The sequence below is a fragment of the Planococcus citri genome, chromosome 5 (genome assembly GCF_950023065.1).
Source record: "Planococcus citri chromosome 5, ihPlaCitr1.1, whole genome shotgun sequence".
Classification (NCBI taxonomy): domain Eukaryota; kingdom Metazoa; phylum Arthropoda; class Insecta; order Hemiptera; family Pseudococcidae; genus Planococcus; species Planococcus citri.
This window is the reverse complement of record NC_088681.1, coordinates 13495972-13510656: the sequence shown is the minus strand read 5'-3', so window position 1 is coordinate 13510656 and position 14685 is coordinate 13495972. Positions and strand designations below refer to the sequence as shown.

The window sequence follows — 14685 nt, the reverse complement described above, 5'->3', positions numbered from 1 at the left end:
TTTCGAGATGTAATTTTAATAAAATTAAAATCGTTTTTAAAATGTAATTGTTCGTGAACGTTTTTAAATGAAAATACGAGTCTACAATCTAACATGGTAGCAGTAGCTACGGTTTTCGAAGTTTTAATCAACGTTTAATATTTTTCAACGTAAGTACGATTTTTCGTATAACGCACGTACGCACGCACGATGACGAATGAACGAGATCGCCTGCACGTGTTCAACGGCCAAAATTTCCTGAGTTGGGAAGTTAGAATTGAAGCTTTATTTGAGTCCCTATCGATAGAAGGAGTACTCCATGATTTACCTGAAGAAGCCACGGTGGCCCAAGCAACGAAATATACAGCGAACGAACGAAGAGCACGATTTCTTATTATCGAACGATTGGATGATACACGTAATATACAGGTGTCATCATTAAAGCGGCCTAAAGAAATCATGGACAAACTCCGCTCCATTTACTGTAGCAAAAACAGCGCAGCGATCAGTGCTGCAATGAATGAGATAGAGACTATGAAGTATAAAGATGGTCAATCCATGGAGGAACACATCACCAAGTTTGAATCTGCTGCGTTAAAATTGGCAAACTTGGGAAGTTCCATGTCTGATGCGGTTCAAGCTCAAAAGTTAATCGATACGTTGCCAGAGAAATCTTGGGATACGACTAAAAGCTCATTCAACGTTATTGGAGCTACGAGAGAATTTACACTAGAGGAAGTAGAACGAGCTTTGCAAGCTGAGTACGAAACGAGACATAAATCGAACGGTAATTCGAATAATAGTAACGCTAAAACTGAACGTACGGCAACCTCATTTCAAGCATCCGGTAATCGAGGTCGAGGCAACCATCATCAGCCTAATAATTCGAATAATAATCGTGGAAGACAACAGAATTACCACCAGAATCGAAATTACCGTAATAACAACGATCAGCATCATCAGAACCATCAACCGAATTATCATCAGAATCATCAGAACGGACGAGGTCGTGGGTATAATTCGAATTACAATTCAAATCCGAACGCCACATACGAACGTAAATGTTTTCGTTGCAACCAGATGGGTCATATCGGGCGATATTGTCCTAAATTCGGTGACTACTCAAAACCTCATCAACCATCAAATACGAATACGAACGATTCATCCAATTCAGCATCCGCATCGACAGCTGAGAAAAACAACTACGAACCTAGACGAGAAGCATTTGGTTTTGGAGTAGAAGTACAACGTATTGAACGACAAGATGGTATGCGTTTCCTATTCGACAGTGGTGCAACGGATCACATCGTTAACGATGATACGTATTTGTCTAATAATGTTCGCGAGTGTGATGTTAAAATAAATGTCGCGAAAAAAGGTGAATCGGTTTGTGCTAAAATCGTCGGTAATGTCGTGGCTAAATCGCAAAATAATGTGCCGCTTGTTCTTAATGATGTTTTATACGCACCTGAAATAAGTCGAAATTTATTGTCAATGCCTAGGGTAATGCAATCGGGCCTTAAAGTTGTAGCTTTTGGTGATCGTGTCGATATAATTGATCCGAATAGTAACGTAATTATTGCTCGTGGTAATTTGCGCGATTCGAAAATTTTTGTTGATCTTGAACCAACGTGTCAATCACCCAAATCGGCGATGGTGACAGGCAGAGAAATTGCAGCAAAATGGCATGCGCGAATGGGCCATTTAAATTTCAAGTATCTAAATATCTTGAAAAAGGTGTCCAAAGGTATGGAAGAAGATGTCGATTACGAAAAATGCGCCGAAGAGTTTTGTACAGTCTGTAAGGAAGCCAAGCAGAAGCGCCAACCATTCGATGAAACGAGAGAACGAGCCACCCGAGTGTTGGGAATTATACACGCTGATTTACTCGAGGTAAACCCTAAAGATGCCGATGATACTGTGAAGAAGTACGTGTTAACGATCACAGACGATTATTCTCGATATGCAATTAGTTATCTTTTGCAAAATAAATCAGAAACAGCTGAGAGTATCATCGACTATGTACGACGAGCCACTGCAATGCATAACTGTAAAGTGGGAAAATTACGATGTGATAAAGGCGGCGAATTTACAAGTGACCGTTTGAAGACGTTTTGCGCCAACGAAGGAATATGTATTCAATACGCTGCAACGAATATTCATCAACACAACGGTGTCGCCGAACGTATGAACGCGCTAATTATGAATACTACTCGAGCTCAACTGTTTAATAGTGGTCTACCAAGACGTTTCTGGGAAAAAGCTGTAGCCAATGCGATTTTTATTATTGATCGTTCTCCAAGTTCATCTACTGGTGGAAAAACTAGATTCGAGCTTTGGCGTGGCTACAAACCAAAGCTGGATCACATGAGAATCTTCGGCAGTGTTGGTTATTGGAAAAAAGAAAGTTACGATTCGAAAGTGGAAGAAAGATCAATAATGACCATTTTAGTTGGACATACCGAAACTGGATATGAGTTATGGGACCCTGCTAAAAACGTTATCTTCGAAGGACGTCATGTTGAAGTAAACGAAAACGTATTATATCGTGATCTGAATATTGAGCCGAATCCCAACGTCAACGTTAACTCAATCGAAGTTGAAATTTTTCATGTGAACGTCGATATCGATACTCCACTTACGTACGAAGAAGCAGTTCATTCATCCGAGGGTAAAGAATGGTCTGAAGCCATCCAACGTGAATTGAAATCGATGGATAAACACAAAGTGTACGAGTTAGTGAACGAATCCGAAATCAATCTTCCTGTTATGGATACAACTTGGGTATTTAATCGAAAAATAAATACTAGTGGTCAGACAATTTATAAAGCGAGATTAGCGGTGAAGGGATTTCAAGACCCCATCGAACACGAAATCAGTGCGACCTACTCTCCAGTACCGAAGCTGGATGCTGTTCGGTTATTGTTATCACTTGCAATTCAACGAAAATGGATAATCATTCAGGCGGACGTGGTGACGGCATTTTTACATGCAAAGTTGGAGTATGATGCATATTGTAAACTTCCGAAAGGGTTTCCACATATACGAGGCAAGGTATGGAAACTTTTGCAAAGCCTTTATGGTTTGAAAGTAAGTGCCAAAAACTGGTACAATTTAGTTCACGCGATATTTACGGCATTCGGTTTAATTCGATTAATAACAGAACCCTGTATTTACGTTTCGAAAGATGGAAAGTTAATCGCGATAATTTACGTTGATGATTTCTTTATTTTGGGTATTACGAACGAAATCGTTGATCAGTTTATTAAATACCTCGAATCGAAGTTTGAACTTAAAGTGTTGGGAAAACCGAAGAAATTTCTCGGATTAAACTTCAATTTCATCAACGATACTCTGGAAATTAACCAGAACGATTATATCAAAGCAGTGTTGAAACGGTTCAATTTAATCGATTGTCATTCAAAGCCTCTACCAGCCGATCCTGCAATTAAGATGAAGAAAAACGTAGGCGAAGCAACGAAGAAACCATTTCGAAATATAATTGGATGTTTAAATTATATTGCTGCAGGTACGCGCCCTGATATATCTTTCATCACGAATTCGTTGGCTCGTCACCAGAACAATCCTAGTGATGAACACTTTGCCATAGCAAAGAATGTGCTCCGTTATTTAGCTGGCACAATGAATTTATCATTGAAATTTTCACCGAACGAAAGTAAGCCCATTTTAGAAATGTACGTTGATGCGAGCTACGTGAATGACTACGAAGAACGTTCATCTTCGGGAGTAATGATACATCATCATGGCAATCTAATTGCCTGGAAAACGAAAATTCAACCTGATCGAGTCGATTCATCCGGTATTGCTGAGTACGTTGCGATGTATCATGGTATTAAATTGTGTCGCGGAATTCGAAATCAGCTGCAAGAATTACTGTCAACAACGATCGAAGGTATTCCTATACATTCCGATTCAAGTGCAGCAATATCGATCATATCAACGTTAGACACCCATTCAACGAAGCAGATTAAAACTGCTTACCTGTACGCGAAGGAAGCGATCGACAGAAAGGAATTTGAAGTGCGAAAAATCAGCAAAACAGTTCAAATAGCTGATTTATTGACGAAAACGGTAACTAAGAAAGTTCTAACAGAACTTAGAAATTTGATATTTTATAATCGTGTATAATGATCGAAGTATTTGTTTAATCGTTAATCGTTTATTTTATTTAGACTTAATTAATTCGTTTATACGATATTTTCGTGTGTAATCTTATCTGGTGAAGTTTAATTTTATAGAATTTGATTTAAGGAGGGCATGTCAGATTATGTGCTCGTTTGAGAGTCGAATAAGTTTTATTTAAATCAAATTCATTCGAACATTTTCGTTCGATTTTTAGTAACCATTCTTATATTTTAATCTGTGGAATTATTATAAGTTTCGAGATGTAATTTTAATAAAATTAAAATCGTTTTTAAAATGTAATTGTTCGTGAACGTTTTTAAATGAAAATACGAGTCTACAATCTAACACAACTTGCAAAATTTTGAAACACCGAGCTTTTTGAAGAGCTTGAACATGATGAAATAAGCTTTTCGAAGAAAGTAGAAATGAAATAAGGTTTTTAAATCGACGATATAATCGTTATTGATGTATTCTTCAAGTTCTCGTTGTTTTTAATACCAAATTCCCAGGCGTTCGATCAAAATGTACCAAGTACGATCTGTGTTATGGTAAGATTATGTCACCTTTTTATAGTTCACGTTTGAGAAAATTTCCAACTAAAAATGGTCGTTGATGTTATAGGATACGCAGTTTAAAACACCAGAATCCGTGTCGCAGAAGCTTGAATATTCCTCGTGATTTTTCATCTGTAAATCAAAGCACTAAGTTTTCGCGTTTTAAAAATATTACCAAACCGAACGTAGACGAATTCGGTGCTCTCAGTGATGCACCTTTACCTTACCGAAGTTTAATAAAACCTACAGTATTCACCGTTCTGGTAATTGATCACATTGTGCTGTTTATTTCATACTTCATTTCGCTCTAATTCTGGTAAATTATTATTTATACAGTTCTCGACAGCTTCGTTCACGGCGGCTACGATATGGCAGTACGAAAATATGCGAGAAAGAGCACAAGTAATCATCAGTTCACCAAAGAGCTGGTTTTTAGATAAGCTCGAACCGTCTAATTTATGGATTCAGAAACAATTCGGTGCGAATTCAGCGCTTAAAAGAGTAAGCTAAAATCTTCGTCAATTCGTGGAGTAAATCAAACGAAGAATTTGATCTTGTTTCATGCAGTATTTCAGGGCTCATTCAGACAGATGATAAATGTTTGGTGGAATGCATTATCAGAAGGTGAAAAAGTCTGGGTACCGATAGCTTTTGCCAATTTTCTCGTATATGCTGCTTGGAAAGTTCCTCGGTGGCAAGGTTTCATGGTTCGGTACTTTTGCTCAAATCCAGCTGGCAGTAAGTTTACAAGAACGTCGTAAAAATCACATTTATTGTGGTTAGATTTCATTGATAGTGTTCTTTTTTTTCTAGAGGAAGTATGGCCCATGTTCCTGTCAGCTTTTAGCCATTGCAGCCTCGTGCATATGGGTGTAAATTTATTCGTTTTGAATAGTTTCATGCCAAGTTCGTAAATCTTTTACTAGTTATGTTCACTCGATTGAACACGAACTAATCCTGATTTGAAATTATGTCAGATGTTGTCAACTCTCTCGGCAAAGAACAATTCTTAGCGTTTTACTGCAGTGCAGGAGTTTTCTCATCTTTACTTAGTTACGCTTCTAAAGTGGCCCTAGTTTCGAATACGGTTTCCTTAGGAGCTGTAAGTATCTATTCAATGTTTGTATTTGGAATAAATGAGATGTATTTCTTTCTCACGTATTTCTTCTATCGTTTCAGTCCGGTGCTATAATGGCTGTTTTATCGTACACATGCTCCAAGCATCCTGAAACCTTATTATCGATTGTATTTTTACCATTTATTGTTTTCAAAGCCGGATTGGTAAGTGATGAAGACGTTTGTTTTCATCGAATTGTGTTCTATCATTTCCTACATTATTTTTGTTTCGTTCACAGGGTTTAAAGATGATTATGGGATTAGACCTTACAGGTTTACTTTTAAGATGGAGAACATTCGATCATGCGGCTCACTTGGGCGGAGCTTTATTTGGATTGTGAGTTGACTCGTATTTAAATTTAAATGAACAGGATGTTGTGTTTATCAATTCCTAAAACTCTGTATCCTGTTTAGGTTCTGGTGTCATTATGGAAGTACGCTCATTTGGCAGAAACGAGGCCCTATCCTGCAATACTGGCACGAGCTACGTAATAAAAAAAATGAATGAAGGATAATCTCACCATTTTGAACACTTTTTGTACAGATTCGAAGGCTAAAGTAATATTTCCTCGATGTTGAGAAAAATCACCGAAAAGCGTCCGTGTTTAAATTGACCCCAGTTGTAAAACATGTAACTATTGTAATTATCGGCGAAATAATTATTCCCAAATAATAAACGAATTGTTATACGAATTTATTGTTTTAAAAATTTCACATGATATTCGAAATGGTCTTCGATAAAGGTAGATAATTATCGGCGAAATAATTATTCTCAAGTAATAAGCGAGTTGTTATACGAATTTATTGTTTTAAAAATTTCACATGATATTCGAAATGGTCTTCGATAAAGGTAGATACAAAATAATATCCATGATCGTATCCATCTCTCATGTTCAATATAACCGAAACACCCGAAGACGTACATGCTGCGGTGAAATCAGTAGGATACAAATCATTTAAAAATTCATCGTCAGTTCCCTGAAAAGAGAAAAAAAAACGAAATAAAAACACGATAGTCACGTCTCAGTGTTTTTAATTTAGTAGACAGACTCACTTGATCGATTAAAATTTGTAAAGGAGGACCGTTGTATTTGGTGGCCAATTTGGTAGCATTCCATTCATCCCAACTACCATCTTCAGGCTCACCTCCGAAGTATAATTTGAACCCTTCTTTGAATGGTCTACATCTTCCACTATCACAGACCGGAGCTAGAGCAGACACACTCTTGAATCTTCCAGGATTACGGAAAGCACATATAAAAGCTCCATGACCACCCATACTGTGAAATAAAGTACAAAAAATTAATCGAAAATCATGATTCAAACGATGACAGACGAAGACGTAATACTAACCTGTGACCCATGATGCTTTGTTTATCGGGTAATACCGGAAAATGCTCTTCAATAATTGAAGGTAATTCACTGATGATATACGAGTACATACGGTAATGTTTACTCCACGGTTCTTGAGTAGCATTCACATAGTAACCGGCTCCGGTGCCAATATTCCACTTTTCATCTTCACCGGGAATGTTACAACCTCCTACGAAGATGAATTATTAAAAAAATTGCACCTTGATGCGATTAAATTCAAAATAAACTGTACTAACGTGGACTTGTATCACAAGTAACGATGACTAAGCCATGTTTAGACGCGAATCTCTGAGCTCCGGCTTTCTGGACGAAGTTTTGTTCGGTACAGGTTAATCCTGATAAGTAATATATCACTGGGCACTTCTCGCTTTCTGCTTGAGGAGGCAGGTATACAGCGAAATTCATAGAACAATTCAGTTCTTTACTGTAAATAGAATCCTTTGAAATTACCTACGTTTCTATGTAATGTACATAATGTAATCTTTGTTACCTTTCATGAGTATAAACTTTTTGATATCCACCGAAGCATTTGCTGCTTGATTTTTCAGTTATAACGGTAGCCATACTGGACTGGAGATATACGTCGTACGATGTGGAATACGTTTGGAACAGTGCGATTAATGGAAATCTGTTGCATTAAATTAAATATTACATGGGGTCAGACGATGTCACGTAATTACGAAATTCGATCGGCTCGTGTTTAATCAATCGAGTACAAAGTCCACTATATTAATTGCTCCTACTTTTTTCTAACACATATAGGTATTCTTTTTGCAATACGGACGTATTTGAGATAGAAAAAAAAGAGGAAAAACATACCAATGATAAAAATAGCGATGATGGTTTTCTTCTCACACAGTAAATGGAGTATTAATTGATGATTTGGTGTTCCTTTGCTTTGAGTATTTTGTCGTCAAGTACTTGTCTTCTTACTGAACAGATCGACTGCAATAGATTACAAAATATAAGTGATTCAACCAACTTGAATGGACTCGAAGTACAAATTTTTTCACAAGTACTCGTTTGTTATTAAATTACTCCTCCCACCATGACTGTTTGACGCCGGTATTTCTTTGTTAATTTATGCGAGTGATAAGTACTGCATATCTGAACGATAAGAAATTATGAAATTAGTAGAAAATCGTACCTTACTGAAAAAAATGACAGAAATTGCATTAGGTACAAACTTCGAATAAAAATTAATCCATCGAATTGTAAATGTACTCAAAAATTTTTCAATTTCTCCGGCGATCATATGACTGACTGACTCAAACCAGTTTTGAGTAGGTACAGTTTCATCTCATTAGCATTCCATTCACATTATAGCGGAAATTTTCGTACGAAATAAACTTTCGACATGGTCCAAGGCAAGTTGCTCCTCCGGTCAATTTCTCTCACTTCTCAGATTAAGCCAAAACATTCGAAGATCTGGAAGAATTGGATACATCGAAGTGCCAGGGTACAATGTCCAGCTTCGTAAGTTGAAATACATTCTATCTTGACGATAAAATCGCCTCTTAATTCGGAAAATAACTATTTCTGTAATCATTTTTTGATTAGATAAATTAGCATATGTATTGTACAGATAAATTGGATGTAGTTAAGTCAGTTATTACCTCATATTTCATTGTCAATGGAAGAATTTTACTGATTTTCTTGTACAAATTTATTCGCAGTGAGAACGAAATGACGAATTTACGAGAAAAATTCAGCACTCGATCCTTCGGAGGGTATCAGAAAGTATTCGCCCATGATAGGTAAGAATAAAATTATTCATCCATGTATTACTCAACTTCCTGAAAAATGTGTTTTAATTTCAGCGAGGTGAACAAATGTGAAATGCGATTCGCTATATATTTACCTGATCAATGTAAGAATGAAAAATTACCTGTTATTTATCATCTTTCTGGATTAACGATGGATCATATTGAATACATTGAGAAATCAGGATCTCAACGGATTGCTTCGAATTTAGGAGTGATTATTGTTGCTCCTGATAGTAGTCCTCGTGAGTTACCTATCATCTGCAAATAAGAATTATTTTTCGCCATCATAAGCACGTTAACTTTGTGGATTTTGCTTCACAGGTAACACAAACATTCCTGGAGAAAAGGATAAATGGAATATTGGTACCAAAGCCTCATATTATATAGACTCTTGCGCCGAACCTTGGAGTAAACATTATAAGATGTATACCTACCTGTCCGAAGAATTACCTAAAATCATCAACGATAATTTTCCAGTCCTTCCAGACAAACAGAGCATAATGGGACACAGGTTAATCATCATTAAATTTTACATCTAGAATCACAACTCTATACAGAATAATCAAAGAGCTTGATCATTTTTCATAGCATTGGAGGACACGGAGCATTCTTAATAAAACTGCAGAATCCAACGAAGTACAAAAGTGTCTCAGCTTTGTCGCCTGTTTGCGATATTACTAAAGCTCCTCATTCTATCGAAGGTTTAGAGCTGTACTTGGGATGCAAACAAGACGAATCGTGGGATAAATGGAGTGCAATAAAAGTAGCCGAAAAATACTCAGGACCACCTCTGGAAATACTCATTGATCAGGTACATAGATCTAAATTTGTAGAAAAAGATTGAATTCGTTGTTTACCTATTTGATGTATTTTCAGGGTACTGACGATGAATACTTGGATGGACATTTATTCCCTCAAGATTTTTTGAAAGCTTGCGAGAAATCTGGGATCAAAGTCAAGTTCAACGAACGTGAAAAGTTTACTCATAATTATTATTTCATCGCTACTTTTATCGAAGATCATATCAAATATCATATGCAATTTTTGAAATAAGTTTTTTTCTACCAATTGTACGAGATCTGTGATCTATATGACTTTAGCTACCATACCAATAAATTTATTTTCGTTTGTTACCAATCTATCGTCTTTTATTAAGATTGAAATGTAATGCATTTCTTAAAAATTGACTGAAATCTCAAATAGGTAAGTTTTAGTTCAAAAAAATTGTTAAAAACCTTTATCAGTTTATCATATTATATTATGCAATAAATTTTCATTCTCGTTTACTGATTTATACCTATCACTAACGAAACAAATACAGAGATATTTTCTAAAAATTACTTTAAAATTATAAAATTATCCATTTTTCTACAAATGCTGATATCGGTACGAGTACAATTTAAATTTACATCATTAACATGGTAACAAACTTAAAAATAGATCTACTAATAACTCGGAAATTGTGCTTTTAAACGATCAACACGAAATTCTAATTGTCTTCGTAAAACTTAATGGAATGTAGTAAAAATATATTTATTTAATTAGGCTTCGACGTTTTCTTCGCTTAAGTACTACATGTTTTCAAGAATAAACATACGAGACTAGCGTGACCAATATGATTGAAATTTATCAATGTTGAAAATGGTATTTACAACGTTAAGTTACACAAAATCATCAAGACGTTATTTTTTTATAACAAGTACATAATATATACAATAGGAAAACAAAATACGTTTTGATGAACCGATTAAATTCACACAAACATATCACAATTGATTATACACATAGCCTTCGTTAGAAACTACTAACACGATTCTTAGTTATCTTTCTTCATTCTAGTGCTGGTCATTCTATATATAATGGAATCTCTTCCAGGATCCATATTGGCAATTACCACTATAAATCAGAAACAAATTTTTCAGATAAAGTTGAACACAAGGGGTGTGATTATAAAAATAACCAAAATACATACTGCAGATAGCTATTAGAGCGAAAATTAGAGCAAGACTGAACCATAACATGATGTTGAATATTACTGGGAAATTCTCATCGTAATCGTCAGCTAAATTCAAGGTATTCTGCGAAGAAAGAAAAAATCGTAACACGAGTTAAAGAAACAAGAGTTCTAACAGAATGTCGAAAGAATAAGTATATTAGAACTTACAGCATTAATTATTGGTTTTTGCGTTTCGTTAGCTTCATCCGTAGCTGGAGGAGATTGTCGTTTTTCACGATCATAAGAAATAGATGTTTTTCCATCCGATGACAGAATGATTTCCAAAACCTAAAGATAACCAGGTGTTTTAAAACACTCGTAGAGAGCACGTACCATGAGTAGATTAACGATTTATTATATTATAGTTTTTCGTACGTTGGATAATCCTTGAGTTGATTTCTCCAAACTGTTAATTGCGTCTCTGACTTCATCGTTTGACATAGATGTCAAATCTACCAAGAAGAGTTGTGGACTACCATTTTTCACATCGATCTAATAAAATAAGATGAAAAAAAATACGACCCAATTAATAAACACATCAGACTAGATAGCATTATAATGTACGATTTTCACTGACTGCTCCTTTCGGTGAGACTGATTCCAAAGAAACTTTCTTTCCAAATGAATTTTCACGAGCAGCCGTTTTTTCTAATTCTTTTATCATATCTTCAACTGCCATATCTTGCTTCATTTTAAATGTTTTAATCGCATCCTTAGAATCCATAGTGTATTCGTTGTTTACCGACACCAATATTATCTTCGTATCTTCAAGATCGAACGGATTCATCATTTCCATTTGTTTAGCTCCCTGTAAATCAAAATAACCAGCTGAGAAGTGTTTTCATACAAACCGTACAGTACAATTGCACGAGTAACTTACTTCGTACTGGTAACCCATTAAATGTTCGATGGATTCCATTAGATCACTCAGAACCATTTGGTTGTCGCTGTTGTATTTCATAGACGAGGGTTTCCTCATAACAGCTATCTGCCCATCGCATTTGACTGAAAACCGAATTGATCAAATGAATGTGTTGAAAAGGGCGTAGACCTCCAACTTTTGAAGTGAATAAAACCAATATCAAACTTACCATAGGTGATGGCGGATATTAAATATAAGAACAATACAAGGTACTTTCTTAATTTATCCATAATTATAATTTATTTCAACGAACAATCCTTAATTTTTAAAAAATCCCTTGACAAAACGTTATTATCATTAAAAAATTTTAATCAGTACCATTTTTTCCTTCCCTTCTCCGCACTCCCCACGTTGAAGGTTTTGCCATTCAATGTTACCAACCTGTTTCAACCTGTAGCAGTGTTGCATGTGCTACAAAAATAAAAAAATAGAACTTTTTAATTTTAATTTAATTTAACGATTTAATTTTAAAAATTTTGAGAATGAATTGAGAATTTGAGAATTGAGATTGAGAATTATTTTAAGCCAGTTAATTTTATTCGAGAACAATAAAATACTGAGAACAATGAGAACAACAATTATTTTTTAATCAAAAATATTATTATGACAGCATCATTGAGCTGAAAAATTATACAAGAACAAGAACAAGTTCAAACTTCAAAGTGACGGGTTCAAACCAGGGATGGAAGAGCCGGGAGCGAGCCGGAGCCAGAGTCTGAAAGAGCCGGATTTTTTGAGGAGCTAGAGCCAGAGCCAAGAGCCAAATAAATGAAAGTGCAGAAAAACATCAAGAGCTCTCTTGCAAAAGAGCTCCTTATTTTACTCAAGAGAGCCATCATCATAAGGAGTCTTCAACCTGGAAAGAGCCAGAGCCGAGTGGGAGCCCACAAAATTTTTCAGGCTCTTTGGCTCCCTAAAAGTAGAAAAAAAGTGAAAAAATGCGCACAATTTTATTGAAAATTCAACTTTTAACTCACATTTGTAAAGAAAATGAAGAATTTCTACGTTTTTTTTTCTCATTGAAAAATAAAATGAAAATAAATGCAGTATATTTTCATTTTTTTCATCGTTTTTCACGGATTTTAAGTTCTAATTTAAAGAGCCAAAAGCCAGAGCTGGAGCTGGAGTGGGAGCCAAGAAATTGGAAGAGGGAGCTGAGAGTCAAAGAGCGGAGTCGGAAAGAATTGAGGAGCGAGCAAGGAGCCAAAGAGCACATGTAAAGAAACAGAGCCAAGAGCCAAGAGCGAGCCAGAGCTAAAATTTGTGGGGAGCTGAGCCAGAGCCAAGAGCGGGAGCCCTGAAATCAAGGCTCTTCCATCCCTGGCTTCAAACTTCGAATCAAAGCACTGGATTTGGATATCAAAAAAATATGGCCATTTTATAACACTAATAAACAAAAAAATATGTCACATTGAGTAAGTTTAATTAAACTTTAAAATAACTTGAATCACTGCTTCAAAAAAGATCTTCCGGCGTTTATCGTTTTCAGCGAGTTAAGGTTATTTTGCCAGTGTGAGTGATTAAAGCTATCAATGGCTGAAAGCAAAACATCATCGTAAAGGAATAATGATTCTCAAACACAAAATACGAAGTACGTATTTAATAAAATATCGTAATCATTACTTTTCGAGGTTCTTTAACCATTTCGGCCAAGCTTTTCATCGAAGTCGACATTATCATATGAGCAGCTTCTAAATATTCCGGATCTTTTTCATCGAATTTAGGACACTCTCCCCAGTAAATATGAGGACCTTCGTTCGTCGCAGGTTTCTGCATATCCTAATAAAATGACAAACAGAAATATCGATCAAAGAACATAACGCGAAGATAATTTTCTAAAAACACATGGTGAAGCTTACCGCCTCTATCTTCTCGTGAAATTTGTGCACCATAGAACTACTGGTCGTGTCACTATCGCCGACGTTTATCTGAAAAATCGCGTCCTTCCATTTAGTTTCTTTCTAGTAGATTTTTTTTTTGTTCAAAAAAACTCGACTCAAGTTATAGGTAGGTACCTACTTTTGGTAAATCAAAACGTTGTGATTTCCCATTCGAGGTGAAGGTGCAGTGTTTAAACGTCGTGGTAGTTTCGAGATTAATTTCATCGTACGTTATGTTCAGATGATCATCTTCTATCAGAGGGATGCGTATTGCACCCGTTACATTGAGTGTTTCTACGCCAGGAACTACAGCTACCATAAAAACAATGTTAAAGAAATCAAACGGTGCACTTAAATGAAGATCTTGCCATTCAGCACTCTATCAAAATAAAAACGAAAAATTCATGATTATAGGATATCAAAAATTAAACGTTGAATAAATTTCGCATACCTTTCCTTGAAGATAACCTAGACAAGTTCCAAATACGTATTTCAATTCGGTTACGAATAGAGGTCTTTCGTCGTAGAAATTTACGATAGGTGGTTGATGAATGATAACCAATTCTCCATCACATTTGACTGAATGAAAATGAAATACACAAGTTGATTATTGAATAAGCAACGTTAATGAGCGATGAATCACGATGCATTGAAACTAAATAAATTGTTTTTACTTACCGTAGGAAAGGATGGTGATCACAAATAATGCAATCGGAATGCACTTTTTCATCCACCCCATTTTTCGAAATGATAAAATGAACAGTGTTCGAGTGGAAAATTATTCACTCTGCGCGTGATCATTCTTTCATCGATAAAATCGATCGAATGAATCGTAATTATGTCAATGATAAAATATTTAATCGCCAAGAGACTGATCGAACTGATAAATTAAATCTTTGATGAAAAATTTTGAAAATCAAGGAGATAAAAAAAATTTAAAATAAGCCGCCAA

The 14685-nt window shown here is 35.6% G+C and overlaps 5 protein-coding genes across 6 annotated transcripts; 2 read left to right on the top strand and 3 right to left on the bottom strand.

Annotated features, from left to right (window-relative positions):
- The first annotated feature begins 4438 nt into the window (after window positions 1–4438).
- rho-7 (rhomboid family intramembrane serine protease rho-7) lies at window positions 4439–6488 on the top strand. Its single transcript, XM_065368909.1, has 9 exons — window positions 4439–4673; window positions 4747–4942; window positions 5016–5180; window positions 5255–5417; window positions 5493–5585; window positions 5657–5781; window positions 5859–5960; window positions 6035–6132; window positions 6210–6488. The coding sequence occupies exons 1-9, from the start codon at window positions 4648–4650 to the stop codon at window positions 6301–6303; spliced, it is 1062 nt and encodes a 353-aa protein (XP_065224981.1). The 5' UTR covers window positions 4439–4647; the 3' UTR covers window positions 6304–6488.
- An 84-nt stretch (window positions 6489–6572) lies between these two features.
- Window positions 6573–8495, bottom strand: LOC135848844 (S-formylglutathione hydrolase-like). 2 transcript variants are annotated; one of them, XM_065368912.1, is made up of 8 exons: window positions 8357–8495; window positions 8189–8276; window positions 7989–8114; window positions 7660–7797; window positions 7406–7593; window positions 7149–7338; window positions 6850–7075; window positions 6573–6773 (listed from the first exon to the last, which is right to left on the bottom strand). In XM_065368912.1, exons 4-8 carry the CDS (start codon window positions 7731–7733, stop codon window positions 6597–6599), a joined length of 855 nt encoding a protein of 284 aa, XP_065224984.1. In that variant the 5' UTR covers window positions 7734–7797; window positions 7989–8114; window positions 8189–8276; window positions 8357–8495; the 3' UTR covers window positions 6573–6596. The 2 variants fall into 2 exon arrangements, with proteins under 2 accessions (XP_065224984.1, XP_065224983.1); XM_065368911.1 differs by having other exon boundaries at window positions 7989–8276.
- Window positions 8496–8503: 8 nt separating this feature from the next.
- LOC135848843 (S-formylglutathione hydrolase-like) lies at window positions 8504–10072 on the top strand. The gene is made up of 6 exons (XM_065368910.1): window positions 8504–8645; window positions 8846–8926; window positions 8990–9177; window positions 9257–9446; window positions 9524–9746; window positions 9812–10072. The coding sequence occupies exons 1-6, from the start codon at window positions 8527–8529 to the stop codon at window positions 9986–9988; spliced, it is 978 nt and encodes a 325-aa protein (XP_065224982.1). The 5' UTR covers window positions 8504–8526; the 3' UTR covers window positions 9989–10072.
- A 99-nt stretch (window positions 10073–10171) lies between these two features.
- Window positions 10172–12182, bottom strand: ATP6AP2 (ATPase H(+)-transporting accessory protein 2). The gene is made up of 7 exons (XM_065368913.1): window positions 12023–12182; window positions 11812–11936; window positions 11509–11739; window positions 11307–11423; window positions 11100–11219; window positions 10908–11013; window positions 10172–10831 (listed from the first exon to the last, which is right to left on the bottom strand). Exons 1-7 carry the CDS (start codon window positions 12081–12083, stop codon window positions 10752–10754), a joined length of 840 nt encoding a protein of 279 aa, XP_065224985.1. The 5' UTR covers window positions 12084–12182; the 3' UTR covers window positions 10172–10751.
- Window positions 12183–12419: 237 nt separating this feature from the next.
- LOC135848846 (uncharacterized) lies at window positions 12420–14570 on the bottom strand. The gene is made up of 6 exons (XM_065368914.1): window positions 14412–14570; window positions 14185–14312; window positions 13873–14112; window positions 13713–13781; window positions 13477–13632; window positions 12420–13389 (listed from the first exon to the last, which is right to left on the bottom strand). Exons 1-6 carry the CDS (start codon window positions 14470–14472, stop codon window positions 13339–13341), a joined length of 705 nt encoding a protein of 234 aa, XP_065224986.1. The 5' UTR covers window positions 14473–14570; the 3' UTR covers window positions 12420–13338.
- Window positions 14571–14685: the final 115 nt, after the last annotated feature.